Source organism: Vombatus ursinus, unplaced genomic scaffold, assembly GCF_900497805.2.
Source record: "Vombatus ursinus unplaced genomic scaffold, bare-nosed wombat genome assembly UNPS02007284.1, whole genome shotgun sequence".
NCBI classification, from domain to species: domain Eukaryota; kingdom Metazoa; phylum Chordata; class Mammalia; order Diprotodontia; family Vombatidae; genus Vombatus; species Vombatus ursinus.
In genome coordinates, this window is record NW_020947062.1 from 5649254 (window position 1) to 5676025 (window position 26772).

At 39.8% G+C, this 26772-nt stretch overlaps 1 protein-coding gene across 1 annotated transcript in view; it reads left to right on the forward strand.

The window, feature by feature from the left end:
• The first annotated feature begins 1076 nt into the window (after positions 1-1076).
• HHIPL1 (HHIP like 1) overlaps positions 1077-26772 on the forward strand; it is an 88574-nt gene continuing 62878 nt past the window's right edge. Inside the window, exon 1 of the mRNA XM_027849279.1 lies at positions 1077-1364. Coding sequence (XP_027705080.1) covers positions 1077-1364 — 288 coding nt within the window. The remainder of the gene's footprint in view (positions 1365-26772) is intronic.

The following is a 26772-nucleotide window of genomic DNA, read 5'->3' on the forward strand; positions in this document are numbered from 1 at the left end:
CACAGCTGAAAGGGAATGTTAGAACTGGGAGCAAGGGATCTTAGAAATGCAGAACCATAGAATGTGAAAGCATTTAGAGACCTTAGAACAAAGAAATATCTCAGGCCAGAGTTGTTTAGAACATAGAGTGTCAGACCTGGAAGGGGTCTTATTATCATGGGACGTAAATTATCTGAGTTGGAATGGGCCTTAGAGACCCTCTAGTCTAGGGATCCTTAACCATTTTTGTTTTCATAAACAGTCTGTTTTAACTGACAGTGTAAAGAAGCCTGTGAATCTTCCTCAGAATAGTGTTTTTTAAAGAATTGAAGGAATTGTTGAATTTCAATTAGAAGTTAGTGAAAGTAAAGATGTTCCCCCCCCCCCCCCCCCGTCCAAGTTCACAGACCCCCTGAATTCTATGTCTGTGGACTCTAGGTTAAGAACTCTTGCTCTAGTCTAGCCCCTTCATTTTAGAGAGGCCCAGAAAAAAGAAGTGACTTATGCAAGACATTAAAATTCCCTCCAGGATCTGATGAAGGTTTGTGGTTTGGGGAGAGAACACCAAGGGAAAGACTTCTGGGTCCAATGACTTTGCCTTCTGTGGATGGAATCCCAAGGCCTCCCCCGAGGCAGAATCTTGGGCTGGAGGGATCTTGGAAGTGACCTTAAACATTCTCCTAGCCTCGTCGGGTTCCGGGAAGGAAAAGCCCAGTTAGGGGCTGGGGATGGGGGGGAGTGTGGGGGTGGGGGAGAAGTTGTTAAGGAGAAGGCTAATCATCTTTTCCTCCCCTTTAGCCAGGGCGAGGGAGTCTTTCGATGGGTGGGAGGAACGTCCCGACTCTCCTGGGTCCCCTCACCCTCCCCGCAGGGCGGGGCTGCAAGCGACCTAAAGGGAGGAGGGGGGCACAGCTGGAGCTGAGAAGGCGCAGGAGGAGCTCGAGGCTCGAGGCTCGCCAAGTTGGGGACTAGAGGGAGGAGAGGGCCTAGAGTGCAGAGGAGGGAAGGAGAGAAGGAAGGGGTGGAGGCGGGACAGAAGCAAGGAGCAGGGGCAGCGCGGGGCAGGCTGGCCAGACCGCGCGCTGGGGAGCGTCCCCATGGCTCTGGCTCGCTGCAGGGCGGCGCTGGCCCGGCTAGTGCTGCTGCCGCTCGCCCTGGCCCCGCTGCGGGCCGGCCCGGGGAGCGCGCATCCTCAGTGCCTGGACTTCAAGCCCCCATTCCGGCCGCCGCACCCGCTGCTCTTCTGCGAGCAGTACTCGGCCTTCGGCTGCTGCGATGCTGAGCAGGACGCCGAGCTGAGCCGCCGTTACTGGGCCGTGACTCGCCGCCTGGAGCCCGACACCTTTGCAGTCTGCGCCGCCTACGTGCGCGACCTGTTGTGCCAGGTGAGGGGCCGCCGTCAGAGCTTCGGGATCAGAGCCAGACGTCCACCCGGACCCTGTCTCTCCTTCCCCTCTGCAGTCCCCGGGCTGATGGCCCGGGCTGTGCGGAGGGAGGTCGCAGAGGGTGTGGTCGTGCTCCTGCAGCCTTGGGAGGGTGGCTAAGGGGATTGGGACAAATGAGAAGGTAAGCATCAGGGAGAGGGTTAATAGAGAGGCTAAGGGATACTGGCCAGTCTGGGTCTCTGGAAGAGATACTTAGGATAATCGGAGCTGGAAGGGCCCCCAGACTTCATTTATTTCTATTCTCTCATTTTACAGTAGGGAAAACTGAGGCCCAGAGAGGGATCCCGAAGGTATAACCTGGTGCTTTGGGAAACACAAAATTTGCAATTTTAGTTGAAAGGGACATCTAGCAGAGTTGGCACTAGAATCCAGGAATTTTGAGTGCAAATTCAACAATAAAACATTTCACTTCTGCAAAAATTTTAGCAACTGACTACTATGTGCAGAGCAAATTCAATGCTCTTTCCATTAGGTCACAACTGCCTCACTGTGTGAACTTAGAGCAAGTTCCTTACTTTTTCCCCCTGAATTTTAATTTCCTAATCTATGGAATAAAGAGGTTAGACAAGATGGTCTCTAAAGTTTTTTTTTTCCTTGCTTTGACAATTCCTCTTTCTTTGATTCTAAGAGTACTTTTTTTCTTCTCAACTCTAACAGTTCTGAGTTCAGTGGTTCTAAGGTGGGGCAGAGAGAGGATTGGGTTCTTTAGTATTCAATTGGAAGGTTCAATTAAATCCAATAAACGTTTCTTTTTAAAGCACCTACTATATGCAGGGCACTGTGCTAGGCACTAGGCATGCAGAGTCACAGCTGAAACAGCCCTTACCATCACGGAGCATCCATTCTACCAGGGCATACAACATGTACACAAAGAGGGATAATACAAGGAAAACTGAGGAAAGAGAGCACTGTCTAGGAGGGGCATCAGAAAAGGCTTCATGTGGCATCTTCCCACAGTTGAAATAAGACAGGGGTTTTGAAAAATAGATACAAGTAAGAAGCACATTCCAGGAATGGGGGAAATGGCTTATGTGAAAGCAGGGAGGTTGGAGATAGAGTTCAGAGAGAAAAATTAGTAGTTCATTTTGGCTGGAAGATAGAATTCATGAAATAGAGTAGTATGAATAAGGCCAGAAAAGTGGGGGAGAGCCAAGTTGTGCAAGGCCTTAAATGCCAGGCCAAGTTTATGTTTTATCCTATAGGCATTGGACAGCCACTGAAGGATATTGGGGGGGGGGGGGAATAATGTGCCTAGCACATAAGTGCTTAATAGATGTTTATTGACTAATAAAATTATTAGGAACATTATTTTGTTAGCTGTGCGAAGGATGGATTGGGAGTTAGTGATAATGGACTGAGCTAGGGGAGGTAGGGTGGTGATTGTGAAAGTGAAGAAAAAGGGAAGGATCTGAGGGATTTTGGAGGTAGAATTAAAAAGATGTCACCAGTGATTGGATATGGGGATTGAGAGAGAAAAGAGGGATGAAGGTGACTCCAAGTTTGTGAACCTCAATAACAATAAAGATGCTGCCTTCCAAAGAAACAGGAAAATTTGGAGGAGGGATGGGTTTTTTTGGGAAAAGATAAGGTTCTATTTTAAATACATTGAGTTTGAGAAGACTGTGGGATATCCAGGAGGAGATAGCCAACAATAGATGACTGACATTTGAGAGAGATTAGGGCTGGATATATACATTTTTCATCTTCTGTATAGAGGTTATGCTTGAAACTATGGGAACTGAAAAGATTTCCACAAGAGGGAAAGAAGAGAAGAGAACTAAGTCTAAGACAGAGACCTGGAGAATTCCATGCTGAGGAGACAGGAGATGGATGAATGGAAGCCTTCCTCAACCCCTCAATTCTATTGTCTTCCCTCAGCTAATTACTTCCTATTTATCCTGTATATAGCTTGCTTTCAATAGTTTTGTTTGCATGTTGTCTCCCCTATTAGACTGTAAACTCCTCAAGACCAGGGACTGTTTTTTCTCCTCTTTTTGTATCCCCAGTGCTTAGCTCAGTGTCTGGCACATAGTAGGCACTTAATGTTTATGGTTGATTGATTAATGACCCAACAAAGAAGCCTGAGAAGTTATAGTCAGGCAGGTAGGAGAGCTTAGACAAAATAGTATAATAGAAGGAAAGAGAGGAAAGACTGTCAAGAGGAGGTGTTTATTCTTCAGAGGTTAAGTAGGATGAGGACTGATAAAAGGCTATGTGATTAAGCAGCTAAGAAACCATTGAAATCTAGGAGAGAGCAGTTTCTGTTGGGTGGTGAAATTCGGAACCATATTGCAACGGATTGAGGAGTGATGAGAAAGTGGAGGGAGGCAATCAATGTAGAGTTTCTTTCTATGAGTTTGATGTGAAAGGGTTGATAACTTGAGTGGATGGCAGAGTTAATTGCAGCTTTTTAAAAATTTTATCCTGAATTTAAGAAATAAAACAAGCATTTCCATAGCATAGTAGAATAAAAAAAGGTGATTGTGCATGAAACAATTGCAGCTTTTTAAAGATTAAGATAAATCTAAGCCTGTTTGTGGGCAATGGGGAAGGAGCCAAGAGATGGAGAGAGTTTAAAGATGAGGGAGGAAATCATGGATCAAGTTTCTGGGGGAGGTGGGAGGGAATGAGAAGGAGGGAGAGGTCAGGTCTTAGGAGAAAGGTTCAGGGACTGGAGTAAAAGAAGAGTGGCTCCCTGAAGAGTTGAGGAGGCTGTGAGGCTTGGAATCCAGTAGAAAAGGGAAGTCATGGTGGACAGCTTTTATTTCCCCTTTAAAGAAAGAGGACATCTGTGGAGAGATGAGTAAGTGGGAAGCAATTGGACCCTTGAGGTGCTTTGGAACAGCTACTAAGTCCTTTCACATAATAGATGCTTAGTAAATGCTGTTGAATTGAAATTGTAGAAATGTTTGGGTTTTTTCCCCCTTGTGCAGCAATTAAGGTCCAGTTGAGATTTTTTAAAAATTTTATTTATTTATTTTTAGTTTTCAACATTCACTTCCATGAGATTTTGAGTTCTTAATTTTCTCCTCATCTCTCCCCATGCAGAGACAGTGTGCAATCTGATATAAGTTCTGCATATATATTCATATTGAACCTATTTTCACATTAGTCATGTTGTAAAGAATAATTAGAACCAATGGGAGAAACCACAAGAAAGAACAAACAAAAAAAGAGTTCAAATAATGTTCTTCCATCTGCCTTGAGACTCCACAGTTCTTTTTCTGGATGTGGACAGTATTTTTCACCATGAGTCCTTTGGAGTTGTCTTGGATGAGATATTTTTTTTAATCTGAACCTGTGATTTCATTGATGTGGTATAGAGAATGTCCAGTACAGAAACTCTTTCTTCTGATACAGATTGACAACTCCTCAGTCACTTACAGTCTTAGGGGGTTGCCACAGGGTCACTGAGATATTAAATAGCTTGTCCATGGTGACACAGCTAGTCTGTTAGAGAGAGGACTTGAACCCAGGTCTTCCTGATGCAAAGCTTTGCCTCTATCCACCCAGCCAGGCTGCCTTTTCACTTGAGATTAATTAAACTAAATTTGTAATGATCCCAATTGGCATGGTACTACGACCTCCTCCAGTGCTCTTCAGCAGCATTGGAGACAACAGAGAAGAATGTGTGTGGTGGAGGATGTGATTCAGGGTTGAGGATTGGCAGAAAATGAACAGCAATAGGACAGTGGGGTTGGGGGTGGTGGATATTGTATGTAGTTGTTCTGATCAGCTGTAGGGTCAAAACTATAGAGGAAAGTGAGCTAGAGACAGGGGTGACAGTCTGGGTAAACTGGGAGGGATGCTGAGACTGGTGGTCATGGTGAAGATGAATAGGTTTAAGAGGAGTGAGTCAAAGGGAGAAACAGAAGAACTGGAGATTTTGATTAGACAGAAGAATTTCAAAGTTCAAAATAATGGAGCTTGGAGGTTGGGGTGGTGGGGTGGGGCAGGGTGACGGGAAGATGTAATTGGAGAACTGACCTAGACCAAAGGCTGTGCCTCCAAAGCCTTAAGAGTCTTCTGAAACATGATTCATAGGTCAACCTGGGTTGGAGCTGGACCCCAAGGACTGCCTTGGAATCAGGGGAGGAAGGCAGAGCTTCAGTGTAAGCCAGATGTTCTTCCCAGTGGTTATTATAGCCTGTTTGAGAGAATTTTAGAATTTATAAACTTAGAGTTGGAAAGGACCTTTAAGATAATTTAGCGACACTCCTACATGTTGTAGATGGGGAAATCAAGGCCAAGGGAAATTAAATAATGTCTAAAATCATAAGGCTGGTTAGTGGTGGAGCTGAGTTTAGAGCTTCAGTCTAGACTCCTATTTCAGTGATATTTTTAAGAAGTCTTACTGACTCTTAAAAAAAAACCCATGATGGTTTTTATCGATTTTTTTTGTTTTTCACATCATCATCATTTCCCTCAGTATCCCTTCTTTTCCCACTCCTAAAGAGCCATCGTATTTAACAAGTAGTATTTTTAATGACAAAAAAAATAAAAAGAGGAAAGATGAGCACAACCGATCAATACTTTGAAAAAGTTCAAAACCACATTAAATGTGCAACACCTGTGGACCTCCCACCTCCTTGGTGGATGGTTTGAGAGTGTTCTCTCCATCCTACTGCCTTTTGATTAGGAAGGAGTATATGTGTAACTCTGTGGATGTGTGAATTCTGGACTGGCAACTAAAAAATATTTGTCATGTATTTTAACCTTTATTTCCTAATGCTGCTGCTGCTTCTTAAAGGCTACTGTGAGCCTAAGTACACCCTCCTCTGAAATGCAGCGTGGAGCTGGTGCTGATCACCTAGTTAGTACCAGGGTTGCTTAGCCCCAGCAGGATCCTGGAGGCCGGGAAATTCACCTGCCCTCACCAGTAGGGGGTGGTAGCTAGGCTTATAAGATCACAGATAGAGAGCTATATCTTAAAGGACTCCCGTTTTACAGATGAAGAAAGTGAGGCCCAGAGAGGTTCAGCTATTTGCCCAAACTTCACATAAGAAAGTAGCAGAGCCAGAATTTGAACCTAGGTTCTCTGACTGTAAATCCAGTTCTGGGTGTCTCTGTGGGTCATTGGAACTTTTACTGCTTTCTTTCCAGCCAAAGACAAGAAGAGAACAATTCTTTGAAGAACAGCTTCTGACCTCCAAGTCTGACGGCTGCTCTGTCTCAGTGGATTCTGGAGGACTAGAGAGGGGCTGAAGTTTAAGTCCTCCCAACAAGGTGGGGGGGGCGTAAATTGACAGCTATTAGGGATGAAATAGTATACTTATTTTTTTTGTTTTGGTTGGGCAATAGGGGTTAAGTGACTTGCCCAGGGTCACACAGCTAGTAAGTGTTATGTTTCTGAGGCTGGATTTGAACTCAGGTCCTCCTGAATCTAGGGCCGGTGCTCTAAAGTGCGCTACCTAGCTGCCCTCTATGAAATAGTATACTTATGAGGGGCAGCTAGGAAGCACAGCAGATAAAACGCTAGGATTGGAGTCAGGAAGATTCCTCTTCTTGAGGTGAAATCTGACAACAGACACGTACTAGCTGTGTGATCTGGGCAAATCACATAGCCCTATTTTGCCTCAGTTCCTTCATTTGAAAAATGAGCTGGAGAAGTAAATGGCAAACAGTTCCAGTATCTTTGCCAAGAAAATCTCAATGGGGTCACAAAGAGTTGGACACGACTGAAATGACAGAAGAACAAAGTATATCAGCAATTTTTTTCCAGGAGACCTGGATTCTTATTCTTAGTCAGCTAGAAATTTACTGTGTTGGTCTTCAGCTGCTCACTTACCCTTGGACCATCAGTTTTCTCCTCTGTAAAATGGGTAGATGATTTGTAAGGTCCCCTTCCTGGTGTTACATTTTACGACACATACTAATCAGAAGAATTTAAGGAACATTGGGAAAACAGAAAGCTTTGGGAAGAAATTAGGCAACCATTGCAGGTATTTTGTATTCAGAACAAACACTAGGCTTTGTCCATTAGTAAACATCTGCAGAACACCCTGAATGGGGGTAGAGCGAGTATTCTCCACGAACAAGTATGGAACAAACTAATTCCCTGAGTATCCAAATGGATGTTTTGTAAACTTTATGACAATATACAAATAAATGTTAGCTATTATTTTGTTGAAATTGCTGTCATTTCAGTCATGTCTGACTCTTCATAATCTCATTTGGGGTTTTCTTGACAAAGATACTGGAGTGGTTTGCCGTGTCCTTCTTCAGCTCATTTTACAGATGAGGAAACTGAGGCATAAGTGATTTGCTCAGGGTCAAACAGCTAGCAAGTGTCTGAGGTTGGATTTGAACTCAGGGAGCTGAGTCATCCTGAGTCAAAGTCCAGTGCTCTATCCACTGCACCAACTTGTTAGTTTTGTTTTGTTGTTGTTGTTATTATTATTATTGCTCAGTCTCTGGCATCGACATAGTCCATTGAGGAAGAGGGAAGAGAATAGGTATTTATATCATGCCTGCTATATGCCAGGCATTGTGCTAAGTACTTTTTTTTTTATAAATATCTCATTTGGTCTGTTGACTATGTTGTGTGATTTTCTACTATTTCAAGTATTCTGCCTTGTGTCAGAATTGTTTGTGTTCCAACACAGCCTCCCTACCTGATTATGAGTTCCTTAAAGGATCACAGAAGCTTAAACTTAGGGCTGGATGGGATCTTAGAGATCAGACCTCTCATTTCACAGGTGAGAAGAGTGAGGCCCAAAGGGGTTAAATGACTTATCCCAGATCAAGTAATAAGTGACAGAGGCAGGATTTGAACCTGGGTCTTCTGACTCCCAAGTACTTTCTATGTTATCTCAATACTTTTTCCATCTTTGTACCCCTGCTTATAACAGACACACAATGAATGGGATATATTTCAGTGACATTTGGATGATGTTATTTTGTTTTATTTCATCAGGAGTCAACCATATTTATTCATTGTGCTCCTTTTTGTTCTCTTGTTAAACCACAGTGTTTCCCAGGTGTGTCATGTTCCTTTTGTCCCCACTGAAGGTTGACAAGGATGCCAGTTCTTCTTTGAGATATTGCAGTCAAAAGTCAAGCCTCCAGGTGTGGGATGGCAATCCCTGAATGGTCAAAGGTTCATTGTAGTTTCTAAACCATGCCAATGAGGGGCAGCTAGGTGGTGTAGTATATAGAGCTCCAACTTTGGAGTCAGGAGGACCTGAGTTCAAATCTGACTTCAGACATTTGACACTTACTAGCTGTGTGACCCTGGGCAAGTCACTTAAACCTGATCGCTTAACCAAAAAGCAAAAAAATAAATAAAATAAAAGATGCAAATGGAATCAGCTCACATACCTAGATGAGCAGTCATGAGGACTGACTGAGATACTGAGATATTGCAAGGAAGAGACGTGAATCTTGTGGGAAGTTGAATTGGTAGTCACACTATTTTTTTTTCCTGGTGGAGAAAATGGTGATCCTACCAACTGAGTAAATAGAACAAATCATAGATTGATTTAGAAGGACATGGGATTTTGATTGCAGGGGACCTTGAGGACTGTATCCTATATTCTTGAAATGCTGAAGAAGTAAATTGAATCAGAGAAAAGGCTAATTAGAGAAATCCTGGAGAAAATATGTGTAGACAAGGAAGGGGTGGGGAATTCATTTTAGGATCTTTTCACTTCACCTTAATGCTCTATATTTTGCTTCCTTTTGACTAATTTCCCTTCATAAATCTCCATAGCAGGCTAATCCACAGAAAGGCATTTAATCAGGAAGAACATATTTGAAGTGTGACCTAATGTCTCGTCCAGAACAGGGAGAAAACAGTATCTGGTCAACCATCTGAAAGGATGGGCAATGGGGCCGGGGAATGATGTAAAAGGGAGAAAAATGATCCTATTTAGTTCTTTTTGGAAGAGGTATCATCTTTTAGTTCAGAGTTTGGGTCAATTCCATTTAATCTCACAGATATTCATTGCATTAGTACTCTGTGCCCAGCTCCATTCTGGGTGCTGCCTTTCAGTCAGTAAACTGGGATGCAGGACCCTGTTGCAGCTGGGAATCAGCTAGGAACTGTAGTGGATAGAGTGCTGGGCTTGGAGTCAAGAAAACCTAAGGGGCAGCTAGGTGGCGCAGTGGATAGAATACCAGCCCGTAAGCCAGGAGGACCTGAGTTCTAATACAGCCTCAGACCAAACGCTTGACACTTACTAGCTGTGTGACCCTGGGTAAGTCACCTGTAACCCCAATTGCCTAAAAATAAAAAATAAAATAAAAAAAAAGAAGACCTGAGTTCAAATCTTGCCCCGGACATTCATTAACTCTGTGACCCTGGCAAGTCACCTGACTTCTCTCAGACTTACTGTTCTCATTTGCAGAAATGGGAATAGTAATAAAATCAATTTCATATGGGTACTTTGAGGATAATATGAGATAACATATGTAAACTGCTTTGTAAACGTTAAAGATCTATATAAATGCTAACTATTATCGTGTAGTTCCTTGTCGAAGGAAAATGTTCATAACATCTTATTGGGGGATTACAGTTGAAACACAACCCCAGAACATCTCAGCAAGATTTTTGTTTTATGATCTTCCTTCTCTGGGCTGTCTTTCGGGGGAAGAGGTTGGACTGGGTCATGGTGTGAACTGAGTTCCACCTGCATGCTCAGGCTTTTTCCAGAGCACTGGGGGATCTTGAAATTCCTTCTTACTCTAGCACTGTAATTTATGGAAGAGCAGAAAGGGAGTTACAGGAATGTCCTTTTTATCTGACATTGTCAAGGAAGGAGCTGAGTAAAATTTCCTGTTAAGATCATCTATCTGAGGTAAGATAATATCTTGTTACTGTTTCCAGAGTGGTGAAAATAAAAACAATATTTTTAAAATAAAATATAATAAAATAAACATGAAAATTAAAATACATTTATGGAGAAGTTTAAGATTTATAAAGTACTTTCCCTATAATAGTCCTGTGGGTTGGGAAGTGCAAGTATTATCTCCATTTCAAAGTTGAGGAAACAGGCCTAGGAAGGTGAAATGATTGACCAGTGTCATACAGAAAGCAAGTGTTGGAGTTGAGATTTGAACCCAGATCTGCCCATTCCAAGTTCATTGCTGCCTTCTGAAACAGGATACTGGACACAGTCTAACCTTATCTTTTTAAAAAAAAAATTCATTGGTACCTTTTGTTTTTATATCCAGCATTTCCAAATATACCACTCCCTTATATCTCCCATCCAGTGAAACTTTCTTTGAAGCAAAGAAAAATAGTAAACAAAACCAACCATTGGCTAATATTGTGTGTAACATTCTATACCCATAGTCCCCCTCTTCTCCAAGGAAAGAAAGAAAAAAAAGATGCATCACCTCATCTCTTCTCTGGAGCCAAGATTGGTCATTGTAATTACAGTGTTTCATTTCAATTTAACCTTCTTTTGATTATTACATGGAAGCAGATGAACTGTGATCTCCTTTAGAAATAGTAAGAAAGCATCAAAAAATCATGTTAGTCTGAATCCTTTGGACTAATCTGAAAGAAAAACCTCATCCATCTTTTTTTTTAACTATGAGTTCCAAAATAATGTCCTGCTCCACTCTCTGACCTTTATTAATTTTGTAACCCTAAGTAATCTAATTTAACTTCTCTGGAGTCTGTTCCTTTATCTGTAAAATGAGACTAATATCTTCTACCTATAGGGTTATTGTAAGGATCAGATGAGGTAATATAATTAAAGTGCTATCCAAATCTTATAAATAAAAGTCAGTTGTTATTATTGTGAGGCCTGAAATGGTCTGAGTTTCACTGTAAGTATAGATGTGGAGAATGGATGGTGGATGTGGGTGGTATTTGCTCGTATGAATGACTCAAAAACTGTGAAATATTGGGCAAAGCCATTCTGATTTCCACTGAGACTGACTGGTGTGTTTGGAGATTTCTTGACTCCAAACTCAACTTGATCCCTTTCTAGATAGATTTTGAGATATGATATAGCTTGCAGAAAGACCCCCTCCTTGTTCTTTAATCAGCTGATACCTTCTGAGCTGCCCCATTGTACATTAGCTTGAATTCTGCCTATAGAATATCAGCTTCTTGAGGGCAGGAACTATTTCATCTTTGTATCTCCTCTCCCAAACACAGGGCTTGGCACAAAGTAAGCACTTAAGTACTTACAGATTAATGGTCCTAATCTTTCTCAGTAATACTGTGAGACTGTCCTTGGTGCCAGGTAAGTTTGTCAGTCTGCTTGGCCCCAAGTTTAATGGCTCCTAGAGTGCTGTGCTTTGAGAGTTTCTGTGTATGCTTAAAAATTAAAAAAAAAATACCAAACTTAATGCACTGGGGGCCATCCCATGGAATATACTTGGAGTTGACTATCCCAGTTCCGGTTGATCAGATAGAATCTTTGGGGCCTGTTTCCTGCCATGTGAGGGCCAGGAGGACTTGCCATTTTAATATGATATGGCAAGCCCTGAGATGCCCTCTCCCAGCCCGTTAAGAATGATGTAGTGTAGGGAACTGTGTGAGATAAAAGAAGAGACAGTTTTGGGGTCAGCCCCTTTTTTTGATTCTCCTATGTATCAGTGAGTCCTCTCTATTAGAGAGAGCCTTTTCATCACGAAAAGTTTAGGGAGGGGAGCAGTTATCTTTCTCCCTACCCCAATGCCCCTCTGCTGATGGAATCAACTAGGTGAATTTGCACCTGAGCTCTGGCTGCTTATCCAACTTTGTGTTTTATTTCCTAAGTGAGTGATTGAAAATCATCCTGAGGGTGGGTTTGACTTGTTTAGAGACAACATTGTGAGTTTGAGAAGTCTGAAGGCTTTAAGTCTCATTGTGTTGGAGCTGACTAGTGGCTAGAAAAGCTTCTGTGTCAGAGAAGGTGGCCACTGAATCCTCAAACCTGGATGGCTGTTTTACAAGCAGATTACTGCTTGTAAACTAACTTGTAACTAACTGCTGAGTTACATATTAAGGAGCTGAGGTGAAATGTGAAATGCCTAAGTAGCAATCCTTTCAACTCTTTTATGTTCTGATGGGATCAGCCTAGCAATAGATTGTCAATGTAGACCTGAGGTCTATTAAGGTAATGAATCTTATTTTAAGTCATTCGCTAATTTGCACTGAGACTGTTAAGTTTAGCATTTCTTTTGGGTGGAGGAGTAAATTACCTGTCCTGTATCTAATTCATATTGTATATTGAGTACCCAGTTTATGTCTGTTTTTTGGAGAAACCCTGGATGGGAGCCATAACCTAAACTAAAAATGAAATCATCTTTGGAACAGGAGTTTAATGAGTTGTAGAGTATGTGAAAAGGAAGCCTAACCCCTCTCATTAGAAGCCAGACTCCCTTAGAGGGCACTGAACCCTGTCCAAACCACCTCTGTGGATACAGAACAGGGAGTGGTGCAGTACCTCACCCCCTGTTTGCCCAGTAATGCTTCCCCAAGTTAAATTAATAATTGCCAATGAAAACAAGTAAGCAGGAAAATTTGAAAAATATTATGTTAAACATTATGCCATATTTTAACAAATGAGAAACAAATTAGTCAAAGAAATGTATTTGCTTCCTGTCCCCTCCTGAATTTTCATTATTATTGGCTTTGAAAATATATACACATTTTATATATTTGTACATATTTTATATGTGTATATTTTATATGTATATATTTTATATATGTAGTATGTATATGTGTGTGTATGTTTGTTTTTTGATGATCACTGTAGAACATTCACAGTCTTTCCATATTCTTCATGTTAATATTTTGACAATACCATATTATTCAATTCCATTATATGTCATAATTTATTCAGAATGAAGTTAGGAAGCACTCGGTTTGTGTCCTGTCTCTATGTTATCTATGTAACCATGCTTAGGCATTGCTCTTAAGAGTATGAGTTACCTTTGGCATTGATGGAAGAAGTTTCCACGCTGGACCAGAACACCAGCTGGGAGTTCACCCACATGGATGATACTACAGATTCAGACCACCACCCTTTTCCCCCAAATCATCAGATGTATAGGCTGTTTCCAAGTTTTTGCTATTGTATATACAACAGCTATAAATTGAACTATTTCCTGACCTTCCCTGCACCTCCTCTCCCCCACATCGTCAATGTTTGTTTTTCATTGCAGTAAATCTTTGGTTGGTTGTTTTTATTTATTTTTAGGCTATTTGATATTGATCATCCTTTTATTTCCTCCATAAATTCCTTAGTGATATCTTCAATTGCTCCAATGATTTTTTTTTTTACTTTTAACATGTTTTATTTTTTTTTATATCATTAGGGTGAATGTTGTCATTGTTAATGTCATAGTTGTTATTTTCATGTTAAGAACTGGGTATTAAAGTCTTTTTTTTTTGAAATTTTTCCTACTAGGAAAACATATCTTTTGAAAAACTTTGGAACCCCTGTCACTTTTATCTACTCAGTGATCTTCTTCAATGGAGAGCGCTTTTTGTTTATAGAAAGAGAAGCTGGTACATCAGTCGTTCAGGAAGCCACTTGAAACAGGAAATCTAAACCTAATATTGGGGTTCTGTGATCTCCGACTGCTTGGGTTTCATAACCTTGAATTCAGTCCCATCTGAAATAGTTAAGGAAGTGCTCAGAAAGTCTTGTCCTGGACAGTGTCATCATTGCTACATCTTTCTTTATCTTCTATGCCCAAGGCTTGAGGCAACTTAGAGGACAGATAGGCACCCAAGACTTCCCCAGGGGAAAAACACAACACAGGAGAAAACAAAGTCAAATATGAAAAGTTCTCCAGAAATAAATTTATGAATCTCCATCATAGAGGTCTCACCTGGCTTGCTGTCTCTCTCTTCCTCTGGCTGCTTTGCAATAACAGTGAAAAGGACTTGCCTATTAAATGCCAATCTAGATACCTGAATTCTCCCTGAAAAGGTTTGGGGTAGAGGTTAGGGGTGCTGGGCCTGGAACAAATTCACACACACAAGCCAGGCTTTTTGGGGTCCAGGTTCCACCACCCCATCATCCCTACTTTTAACTGCCACTTGCAGACTGGTTTTTTATTTGTTTGTTTGTGTTTTAGTGGGAGAAAAGGCTTGTGCTCTTGATATGGCTCTGGGCAGCATCTGCTCCCTTCCTGGTTTCTTAACCAAACTAAGCTGCTTCTACAATTGTGGAAACACCTGTCTTCAGTCTCTTTATCCTTTCCATTGTTGCCCCCAGAGAGGAATGAGTAACTGTGTAAACAGACTGCCACCAAGTAGGAGAAACACCTATAGACCAGACCAAGAAATTGCCATTTTATCTCAGTTGTTTTATGTCACATCATCCCTTCGCTTTGTGAAGGGACGAGATTAAAAATCAAAATATGGAGAAAAGAAGCTCCCAGTCTGTGGATGGCGCTTGCTGAACTCAGTTTCAGAAAGCAGCTGGAATATGTTCAATAACCTGAATCCTATCTTAAGAATATAGGGCAAAGTTGAAGGTGGCCCATTTTTTCACTAAGAAACTCTTTCAGGATGGATGAGCGAATATGTCCAGTAATAGCACTGTTGTTTGTTCTGACTGTCCGTCTTGATTTGTCTCTGACGAGAAAATTAAGGTCAACTTCTCGCAGTAGGCCTAATAGCATGTCTTCACTATGTCAGTCATGATGTGGAAACAGCAGCATCTGTTGAAAGACTTGGCAAAGGTCCTCAATCCCAATCAAAAGGGTTGTCATGGATACTGCTTTTAGAGGAAAGGGTGCTAACAAGTGAGTCAGTATGGTATAATAGAAAAAACACTCTACATAGAGTAAAGAAATCTGAACTTGAGTACTGTCTCTGACGTTTGCTCACTATATGACTATGGGCAGAAACCATTGTACCTCAGTGTCTCAGTTTCCTCATCTGTACTTTGGAATAATAATATTTATTTTGGCCTATCTCATGGGCTCTTTTTAAATTTTTAATTTAAATTTATGAATGTAAACACCAATGAGTATTTCAATATACAAATAAGAAAAAAGATTATTTAAGAAATTGTGAACTCTTATGTACAGTTTGTTTTTTTTATAAAGATTCATTTTAAATTTAACACAATAGTGTCGTAACTTCACGCATCCGAACTTCCTTTTGCTCTCTTCTGTTATTTTTTTTCTTTTTTCTTTTTTTTTTTGGTGAGGCAATTGGGGTTAAGTGACTTGCCCAAGGTCACACAGCTAGTCCATGTCAAGTGTTTGGTCTGAGGTTGGATTTGAATTCAGGTCCTCCTGACTTCAGGGCCGGTGCTCTATCCACTACACCACCTAGCTGCCCCTCTCTTCTGTTATTTTAAAAAATGTTTCAAGGACACTTTTTTGGAAAACTAGAAACAATAGATAATTTAATTTAAAAAAAGACAACAGTTAGACAACATATCAAAATTTTGGGGTTTCAGCCAAAATTATACTTTCTGAGAATACTTTATATCTTTATTTTTTTAATTTTCTAAAATGTTACCTATTTGTTTTTAGTTTTCAACATTCACTTTTATAATATTTTGAATTCTAAATTTTCTTCCTCTCCCTCTTCTCCTGCCTTCCCAAAATGGCGTGCAATCTGATGTAGGCTATACATGTACAATCATATTAAACATATTTCCAATTAGTAATGTTGTAAAGAAGAATTAGAAGCAAAGGGAAAAACCACAAGAAAGAATAAACAAAAAAAGGAGAAAATAGTATGCTCTGATCTGCATTTAGACTCCATAGTTCTTTCTCTGGATGTGGATATATTTTCCATCATCAGACTTTTGGAATTGTCTTAGATCCCTGTAGTACTGAGAAGAGCAAAGTCTATCAAAGTTGGCCACAGCACAATGTTGCCGTTACTGTGTACAATGTTCTCTTGGTTCTGCTCATTTCACTCAGCATCAATTCATATATGTCTTTCCAGATTTTTCCGAAGTACCCCTGTTCATTATTTCCTATGGAATAATAATATCCCATTACATTCATAGATTGCAACTTGTTTACCCATTCCCCAATTGATGGGCATCCCCTCAATTTCCAATTCTTGACCACCACAAAAAGAGTTGCTATAAATATTTTTGTACGTGTGAGTCCTTTTCCCATTTTTATCTCTTTGGGATACAGACCTAGAAGTGATATTGCTGGGGAGGACACTCTTTTCTTTCTTTTCTTCTTATTTGTTTTTGGCATCAAAAGTCACTCCTAGCCTACTCTTTAACATGACTTATCTCCTCTCCTCAAATAAAAACTCTCCCTTGTAACAAGTATAGTTGAGCAAAACAAATTCACTCAGTGTCAATGTCTGCAAATGTATGCCTCAGTTTCCACTTCTAGTCCATTATCTCTCTACCAAGAGATGGGAAACATGTTTTGTCATCATCTCTTGAAGTCATGACTGTTCATTACATTGATCAGAGTTCTTAAGTCTTTCAGAGTTGTTTTCCTTTTCTTTATGTCAGCTGCTATATGCATTATTCTCCTAGTTCTGTTCATTTAGTTCCCTTTCTGTTCATATATGTCTTCCCAGGTTTCTCTGAATATAATTTCTTCATCATTTCTTAGGGTGCAATAATATTCTATTATATTCACCATGTAACTTGTTTAGCCATTCTCCAGTTCTTGGGTATCTACTTTGTTTTCTATTTGCAACCACAAGAAGTCCTACTTTGGATAAATTTGTACATATACATAGGGTCCTTTCCTCTGTCATTGCTCTCTTGAAGTATATGCCTAGTAGTGATGTTGTTGGGCCAAAGAGTATAGACATTTTAGGTACTATTTGTGTATAGTTCCAAATTGCTTTCCAGAATGTTGAACTAATTTACAGATCCCATCAGTGGTGCTATTAGTCTTTCTGTCTTCCCACAACCACTACAGCAATCATCATTTTTTGTCATCTTTGCCAAGCTGATGGCTGTGAGGTAGAACTTCAGAGTTATTTTAATTTGCAGTTTTCTTATTATTAGTGATTTGGAGCATAATTTTTATGTGGTCAGCTATATCTTGTGTTTTTTTCCTCTTGAAAAGTCTATTAGTCTATTTATTTATAGGGGATTGGCCTTTGTTTTTGTAGATTTGTATCATTTCCTTATATACCTTAGATATCAGATCTTTATCAAAGGAATTTTGGGCAATTTTTTCCCCCAATTAGTTAATTGGGAATTTAACTAATTTCCCCAGAAATTACATTGATTTTGTTTTTCCAAAAACTTTCCAATTTTATGTAATCACCATTTTTCACTTCAGTCACTGTCTCCCTTGTTCGGTCAAGAACTCTTTCCTTATGCATAGTTGTGAAAGTTATCTCTTTATTTGCTTCTCTAATTTGTTTATGATATCATCTTTTATGTGTAGGTCATGGATCCATTTGGAGCTTATTGTGTTAAATGGTGTGGGAGATACTGGGATAAATGTAATATCTGCCAGACTGCTTTCCAGTTTTTACTCAGAAGTTTTTGTCAAATAGAGAGTGTTTTCACTTACTGCTGATGTCCTTTGTTTTATTGAATACTATACTTCTATGTTCATTTTCTTCTTGGTCTTGTTTTCCTAATCTAATCAACTTTTCTTTTTTAAATCAGAACCATTTTTTTTTATGATTACTACTTTGAAGTATAGGTTGAGGTCTGGTATTGCTGAATCTTTTCTTTTCCAATTTTTTCATTATTTTCCTTTTTATCCTTGATATGTTCCTCATATGTTCATTATTAGTTTTTTCTAGTTCTGTAAAGGAAACTTTTGGTAGTTTGGTATGGTAATAAATCAGTAATTTAGAAAGTACAATTATTTTTATTATATGAGCACACCCCAACCATAAGCGATACACATTTTCCGATTATTTAAGTCTTCCTTTATTTCTTTAAAGAGTGTTTTTTTAGTTGTATTCATATAATTCTTGTGTGTATGTTGATAGGTAGACTATGAAATATTTTATACATTCTCTAGCTATTATGAATGGAACTTTTTTTCTATCTTTACCTACTGGATTTTATTGGTAATGTATAGAAAGTCTAGAATTTTGTGGAGGAAGAAAAGGAGTGGCTAGTTTGTAAGTGAAGTGGTGCAGTTCTCATATTCTGACCATTTCATGTGTAAGATGTACATGGATGAGTAAAATCAGATACATACATAATAAAGACAAAGTAATAGATGGGGTGGGCATTAACAACTGGGAAAAGGCCACTTGAAGGAGGTGGCCCTTGAGATAAAATGAGAGAGCATTCCAGCAAAGAGGGCAGCACACACAAAGACAAAGAGGGTGGAAATGGACTCCCACCTATAGGGAAGAGCAGTTGCCCTATTATGTGGTAATGTGGCAGGCATGGAGTGAGGGTGGGGGAGTAATTTGTCATCAGACCAGCTCAAACCTGAATAGGAATCCCCAACATCTCTGACAGTTAGCCTTCCCTCGAAGACCTTCACAGAAGGTCAACCAATTCACAATTCACTTTTGGATAGCTCTTAATTATTAGAATGCTTTCTCTTCGAAACAAAATCTACATTTTTGTAATTGCTATCCATCAGTCCTAGTTCTCCCCTCTGAGACTAAGCAGACAAGTTTGATCCCTTGTCAATATGATAGCCCTTCACATAGCTAAAAACAATTACATCCTCACTAAGTCTTCTTCAAGGCTGGACATTCTCACTTCCTTCAGCCAGTCCTTATGTGACATCCCCTCAACATCCTGGCTACTCTCCCTCTGAATGATTTCCAGTTTGTCAGTATCCTCCTTAAAGAGTGCTTCCCAGGACTGAACATACTATTCCACATGGTGGTGGGGAGGTCTGACTAGGACGGGAGACAGAGAGACACCTACCTCCCTTATTCCAGTTGTTATTCGGTGGTTTCTGTCACGTCTAACTCTTTGTGATCCCATTTGGAGTTTTCTTGGCAAAGATACTGGAATGGTTTGTCATTTGCTTCTCCAGTTCATTTTACAGATAAGGAACTGACTGAGGCAGAGGTAAGTGACGTCCCTAGGGTCACATAGCTAGGAAGTGTCTGAGGCTAGATTTGAACTCAGGAAGATAAATCTTCCTGACTCCAGGACCACCACTCTATCCACTACACCACTTAGCTTTTCTAGAGAAAATGCCTTTAATTAATGAAGTCTAAGATTGATTTATCTTATTTTTGCAGCTGTGCTATACTGTTCACATAGTCAAGAATTTCAAGGTGGGAAGGAACCCCAGACACCACCTAGACCAGCTCATATCTTACAGGAATTTCCTTATATACTAACATCCCCAACAAATTATCATCCAGCCTTTGCTTGAAGAACCTTTAAGGGAGAGCTTGCTACTTCCCAACACAAATTACTTTCTTCCCACAGCACATTATAGAAACATACATTTTAGAGCTTGAAGGGAACTTAGTCTAACCCTCTACTTCTACTGATGAAGAAACTGAGGCCCAGAAAAATTAAGTGACTTACCCAAAGTGACAATAGGTCATGAGTTGCAGAACCAGGATTGAAACTCCAGTCCCCTGACTCCAAATATAGCCCTCCATTCTTCTGGGACACTGAATTGCCACCAATCTTTGTGAAAGTCAGTATTGTACCGTAAGAAGAATTCTCATTCTGAATCACACTTGATGATAAAGTGGGGCTGCATATTCTGTGCTTTCAGAAGCAGCTTTTACAGTGGGCTGGCATTTCAGGCAGTGATGCCACAAAGCAGAAATCTAACGAAGTTGAGGTACTTAACAGCTGACTTTCAAACATGTGTACTGTGGGTATTGTGTCTGTGGTTTGTGCATTGGAGCCAATTGGCCAATTTCCCATGGATGACCAAATGTCTAGGGAATGCCTTTTGTTTATTATTAAATTGAGCAGTGCTGGGAACAGGCCTCTGAATTGGTGCTGATCCTCTATTCTCTTCACTCTCCTTCTCCCATCCTCTCATCACATCTTTCCCCTCACCCTGTCCTGTTCATTACTATGAATCAGTTTTTAAAATCCATTTTCAAATTCAGAAAATTGGCATGTGCAAACTATTTCACACCAGACTGATTCTTCCTTTGTACATGATGTTATGTTGAAAGAGATTATAAAGGAAAGTATAGTGGGGATAAATTCAGGGTGTTCTGGTAATGTGTTTAACAATTGGCTTACAAAAAAATCTACACAACATGCTTTTAAGCTTAATCTGCATTATTAACTTTTTCCCCATCTCTTTCTTACATCTAAGCAATCAGCAAAACAATCAAGCCCCTGTTTGTAGCATTTGCTGATTTCCGAGGTATAAATGCTCACAATTAAAATTTAACCATCAACTGGGAGCTGGCACCAGCACACCCTTGGATATATTGCTGCCAACACTCAGCATCAGCACATCATAGGAGAAAGAATTGTTTTCAGCAGAAGATATGGTTTAAATCCCAGTTCTGCTTCATTCTACTTGTGTGACCATAAGCAGGTCACTCAACTTTTGGGGCTAAGATTCCTCCTCTTTGAAATAAGTGTTTTGATGATCTTGAAGGTTCTTTCAGTTTAAAAGTTGTGATCCTCTTCTGAACATTTATCTGATACTACCTATTTGCAGAATTTAGTGCTAGGCATTAGGGAACAAATAGATTTTCTAAGCAATGTGGTCCCTGGGCCTTGTGGATCTTACAGTCTAGAACCCTCAGAGAGTGCTAGAGCTGGATTGGAATCTTCTTTTTCTTTCTTTCTTTCTTTTTTTTTTTTTTGCTGAAGCAATCGAGGTTAAGTGACTAGCCCGAGGTCACACAGCTAGTAAGTGTTAAGTGTCTGAGGCTGGATTTGAATGCAGGTCCTCCTGACTTGAAGACCAGAGCTCTATTCACTGAGCCACCTAGCTGTCCCTGGATTGGGATCTTAAAGAACATCTAGACTTGCTCCCTTCTCTTTTATGTAAAAGGAAACTGAGGCCATGATGAGAAAGCGATTTTCTCAGTTTCGTGAGCTTATAAGAGGCCAAAATGGGATTTGAACCTGAATCTTCCAATCTAAAATACAATATTCTTTCTATAATACCACAGTTTCTCTAGACTCTTTTTTAAATTTTATTTTAATTTTCAGTTCCAAATTCTCTCCCTCCTTTGACAACTCTTTCCCCACCCATTTAGATGGATTCTTTTTTAAAAATTATTTTTATTAGAAAAATGTTTCTCTTAACAGCTTCATGAGGTATCCAAAGTGATTGTTGGGGGACAGTGGGCGGGGGAGAGAATCAATGTCTTACTTTTATTACTTTTATTTTTTTAGACAAGGAGACTGAGGGTCAGAGAGGTTTAGGACTGACATCCTAATAGTCGGATGGCTAGTAAGTATTGGAGCCAAGAATGGAACCTGCATTTTCTGATTCTTGCTCCACAATGTTGAGGTTGTTAAAGGCCCATGGAATGATTTTAGTTTATGTTTCATGAACAAATTCCACCTTGCAACATGGAATTTCTCAGCTCTACCCACTCTTCCTTTTCCTTCTGTCTCGTCTCCCTCCCATACTCCTGGGTCCCCCAAAAGCTACCCCATGTTTAAAGTAACTTATGAATCAGCAGCCATGCAAAACCACAGTTTAAGAGCCCCTTTCCTTGTGTTTCTTTTAGTAAATAGAGAAAACATTAATTCAAAGCAAAAGACAAATAGCATAACAAAATAAGTGACTGGAAAGTTTGCCTGCATATCCTTCTATAGGTGACCCCACTACTAGTGTTGAAGAGGAAACATGTGGCCAGGAAACTTGGGTGACCAGGGAAGATGTTTGATGGGATCAAAGCTCCAGTGATTTAGCACGGTGCCTGGCACACAGTAGGTACCTAATAGGCAGTTGTTGACTTGTCCTGCAGGTGGCCATATGTTGTGCAGGCCTGCCCTAGAACTAGGAAGGGTCTAAGACGTCATCATGTTCAACCCCCTTATTTATTTTTATTTTAGGCAATTGGGGTTAAGTGACTTGCCTAGGGTCACACAGCTAGTAAGTGTCAAGTGTTTGGTCTAAGGCTGGATTTGAACTCAGGTCCTCCAGACTTCAGGGCCGGTGCTCTATCCATTGTGCCACCTAGCTGCCCTCTCAATCCCTTTATTTTACATTTGAATAAATAGCGGCTTGGAAAGTTGAAATGAATTGCCGACCTGTTGTCTGGGATTTGAATTCAGTTCCAGTGACTTCGAGTTCAACCTCCTCTGTCCCATACCATGTTGAGGGGCACACATTCTCTAGAATGTGTCTGACTTGGGAACACATGCAGAGGGACATAAATGTAGGAAAAACACATTGTTGTTTGTCCTTTGTTCTCAAAAAGGAAACATGTATAACCAGGGCAACCCACACCTTTAATGTTAGAAAGCGTCTGATGGATGCTCTCAAAGGGACCCTCTGCTGAGATGCTCTCTACTGCCACACACATACTACACATGGAGCTTCGTCAGGTCCTGTGATGCCTTCTATTGCCACTACTCTAGAGAATCTCCCCTCCCCCTGCCCCCAAGGGAGGGGTCTAAGCTCTATCAGCCAAATCCTAGGACCATTGTAACAACCGGAACAGTAACCAGATAACCAAGATAACAGAACTCCAACACTTAAAATGCAGCTATGTAACACTGGATGGAGTTCTGGGCCTGGAGTCAGGAAGGTGAGTCTTCCTGAGTTCAAATCTGGCCTCAGACACTTACTAGCTGTGTGACCTTGGGCAAGTCACTTAACCCTCTTTGCCTCCATTTCTTCATCTGTAAAATGAGCTGGAGAAGGAAAAGGCAAACCACTCCAATAACTTTGCCAAGAAAACTCCAAATGGGATCATGGAAGAGTCCGAAGCTACAGAAAAACAACTGAATAACAACACTTTAAACATGTCTGTCTTTTTAATTATTTTTCTCTTGTTTCTGGAGTTCTTCCATCTAAACTCTCATCAGGGTGGTCTGAAATTCCTTTTAATTCCAATAATTGTTGATATTAGACCTTCGTTCTCAAAGAGGACCATGACATCAGGGAGATGATGCCATGACTTGCAAGTGAATTGGATTTAAGTGGGGGAGAGCTGTGCAAAATCACCAGCCTCACTTTCTCCTCTGGAGCCATCTGGGTCCAGTGGCCAGATATGGATAAAATGACTGGAGATGGCCCAAATTCCAATAACAATAATAATAATATAAATAGCTAACATACATATAATATACATAATTTATATATCATATATATTAAACCTAACATTTAAGGTTTACAAAATGTTTTCTCTATATGGTCCCATTTGATCCTCACAACACCTTGGTGAGGTAGGTACTATTATTTCCTCCGTTTTGCAGATGAGCAAACTGAGACTGACTTGCCCAGAACTACATAGATAGTAAGTATTGGAGGCAGGAGTCAAACTGAGGTCCTGCTGACTCCAAGTGTAGCACTCTCTTCATTAAGCCACCAAACTCCCTCAAATCCCTTGGCTGTTAATCTGGGTACCTATCAACTCATGTTGGGGACTGGACTTAGCAGAACTGGAAAGGAACCTTTTAGCTTCTCCATAATGATCCTGGTCACTGTGCATATTACTCCAGGAGCAACACTGACGAAAAGGCTGGTGAGCCGGCTGAACAGCTAAAGTTACTGAGTTTCCTTCAAGAAAAATTGGTGGCCTATGGGAAGCATAGCTGAGAAGAAACCAAGTATACTTTTTTTTTTTTTTAGAAACAAAAGAGTAGAATTATAGGACTTAGAGCTAGGAGAAATCTCATTTAGTGAATTCTTCTTGTTTTATAAATGAAGAAACGGAGGCTGAGGAAGTTTAAGTGACTTGCCCAGGATCACCTAGAGCAGGAATTTGAATCCGGACCTTCTTAAGTCCAGATCCAAGATGGGGATAGCAAAGGGGGATAGAGTGCTGGAGTTGGAGATAGGAAGATCTGACTTTGAATCTTCCTTCAAATACTTGCTGATTGTGTGAGCCTGAGTTAGTCATTTAACTTTTCTCAGCCTCAGTTTTCTCATTTGTAAAATGGGGATTATAATAACATTTACCTTATAGGGGCATGGTAAGGATCTAATGAGATAATATATGTAAAAATTTGCAGTGTTATACAGCATAAATGCTATTATTATTATTTATTCTAATACACCAGAATGCCTTCCTGTATTTTGTTTTGAAAACTATCAATTGTTTAATAAATTCATTTTGAAAGAACAGAATCAAAAGCTAGAGATTTCTGTGCTCTTTCCTATCAAAGTGTGGCAAATATTCATTCAACAAACTCTTGTTTTATTTTTAATCTTATTTTTATTCATATAATGTGTTTTCATATCACCTGCACTTCCAAAACATTTCTCCTCCTCTTTTATCTAATAAGCCATGTCTTGTAACAAAGATTTTTTAAAAAGAGGAAAAAAGAATTCCTAAAAGCCAATTAATGCTCCATCTCTGATAGTGTGTGTAATATTCATATCCACAACTCTACCACTGAAAAAAGGAGTGGGAGGTGTTATTTACCCAACTCTTGTCCAGAGAAAGCTAGGTCATTATAATTACACAGCATTAAGTTTTTTATAAACATTCTTTCTGTTTACATTGTTGTCATGTATATATATGTATATATAATGTTATATTATATATAGTTATATGTAATGTCTATGTATACATTTTATGTGTGTGTGATGTTGTTGTCATTATACATACACAACAGCTACAAGAATGGAAACAAAAACCCTAAAAACCGTATATAACACATTTGTATATATAAGTACACATAACATACATAAAAACATTATATATTAACATTTATATATGATAGTTATGTATTTAAACATACACACATATGTATATATATAAAAAGAGACAAAGATACAGCTTTGTAATTATCTAGTTTTCACAGTCTATTTGCACTCTGAATCACTTTATGTAAGTCTTCTGATACTTTTTGGTTTGATCAGTCACAGTCAGACCCACTATACCTTGACCCAAACATAGTGATGTCATTTTGGACCTCTTTAAGAATGGAGGACAACAACCAATCAACCAAGTACTTTGCCATCATAATTAAATGTTATTAAGAATATTTTGGGGGCAGCTAGGTGGCGCAGTGGATAGAGCATGGGTCCTGAAGTCAGGAGGACCTGAGTTCAAATATGGTCTCAGACCAAACACTTGACACGTAGTAGCTGTGTGACCTTGGGCAAGTCACTTAACCCCAATTGTCTAAAAAACAAGAATATTTTGGTATATATTAGTGTATATTTTGATATTTATTGTCTTTAATATTTCTGGGATTTATACCTAGCGATAACATCTCTGAGTCATAAAGGTTATGAACTCTTTAGTCACTTTAAAAAAAACAACACCATAATTTTAGGGTCACACACCTACTGTGTGTGAGACACTGTACTAGATGCTGAGAACACCAAAACAGAAGCATGATAGTACAATTCAGACATGGGTGACCATTCCTTGTAAAGTCACAGAGGCAGGAAATACAGAGATGCATAAGAGCAGAAGGCTAAATTTGACTGACAAAAGAGTATGAATGTGAAGGGAAATAATATGAAATAATACTGCAAAAAGAGGTGAGCCAGGTTGTGTAGGCTTTTAAATGACAGACTGAAGATTTTGTATTTTATCCCAGAGGCAAGGAGAACCCTAGGATTAGTTTTCGTCTACCCTTTGGCACTTATACATATATACCTTTTCGTTCTTAGGAGATGATGAAGACAGGAACTGTGCCTTGTAGTTTCTCTATCTTTCATAGCACCAGGGATGACTGAGGGGAAGTGGATTAAATGAATGATGCATAGATGACCTTAGGACTCTGAGCAAGGAATTCTAGGGAATTTCCCGGGATACTTCTTGCACATGCTATTCATTTTCCAAGTTTTGGTCACAGCAGTTTCTATTAGATTCTCAAATATAAAGTCAGTAATAAGTTTAGATTTTGGATAATTGGATGCATGATATGTGTATATCTTTCAAAATATTGGCACAGTACCTGGTATACAGTAAGCACTTAAATACTTGTTGCTGACCCTGTTCTAGAACAGCGTGCTGTTGTAACTGGCCTGATTTTAGTTTGGTTTGGGATGTAGTAAAGACAGTAATGCCTCTGTAGTAACTTCATTTGTAACATCTACCTCCAGGGTTGTTTTTTGCTTTCTTCTTCTTCTTTTTGTTAGGCAGTGGGGTTAAGTGACCTGCCCAGGGTCACAGCTAGTAAGTGTTATGTGTCTGAGGTTGGATTTGAACACAGGTCCTCCTGACTCCAGGGCCGGTGCTCTATCCACTTTGCCACCTAGCTGCCCCTCCAGCGCTGTTTTTTGAGGATCAACTGAGATAATATTTGTAAAGTGTTTAGCCCATAGTAAGCACCATATAAATGTTTCTTCTTCTTCTTCTTCTTCTTCTTCTTCTTCTTCTTCTTCTTCTTCTTCTTCTTCTTCTTCTTCTTCTTCTTCTTCTTCTTCTTCTTCT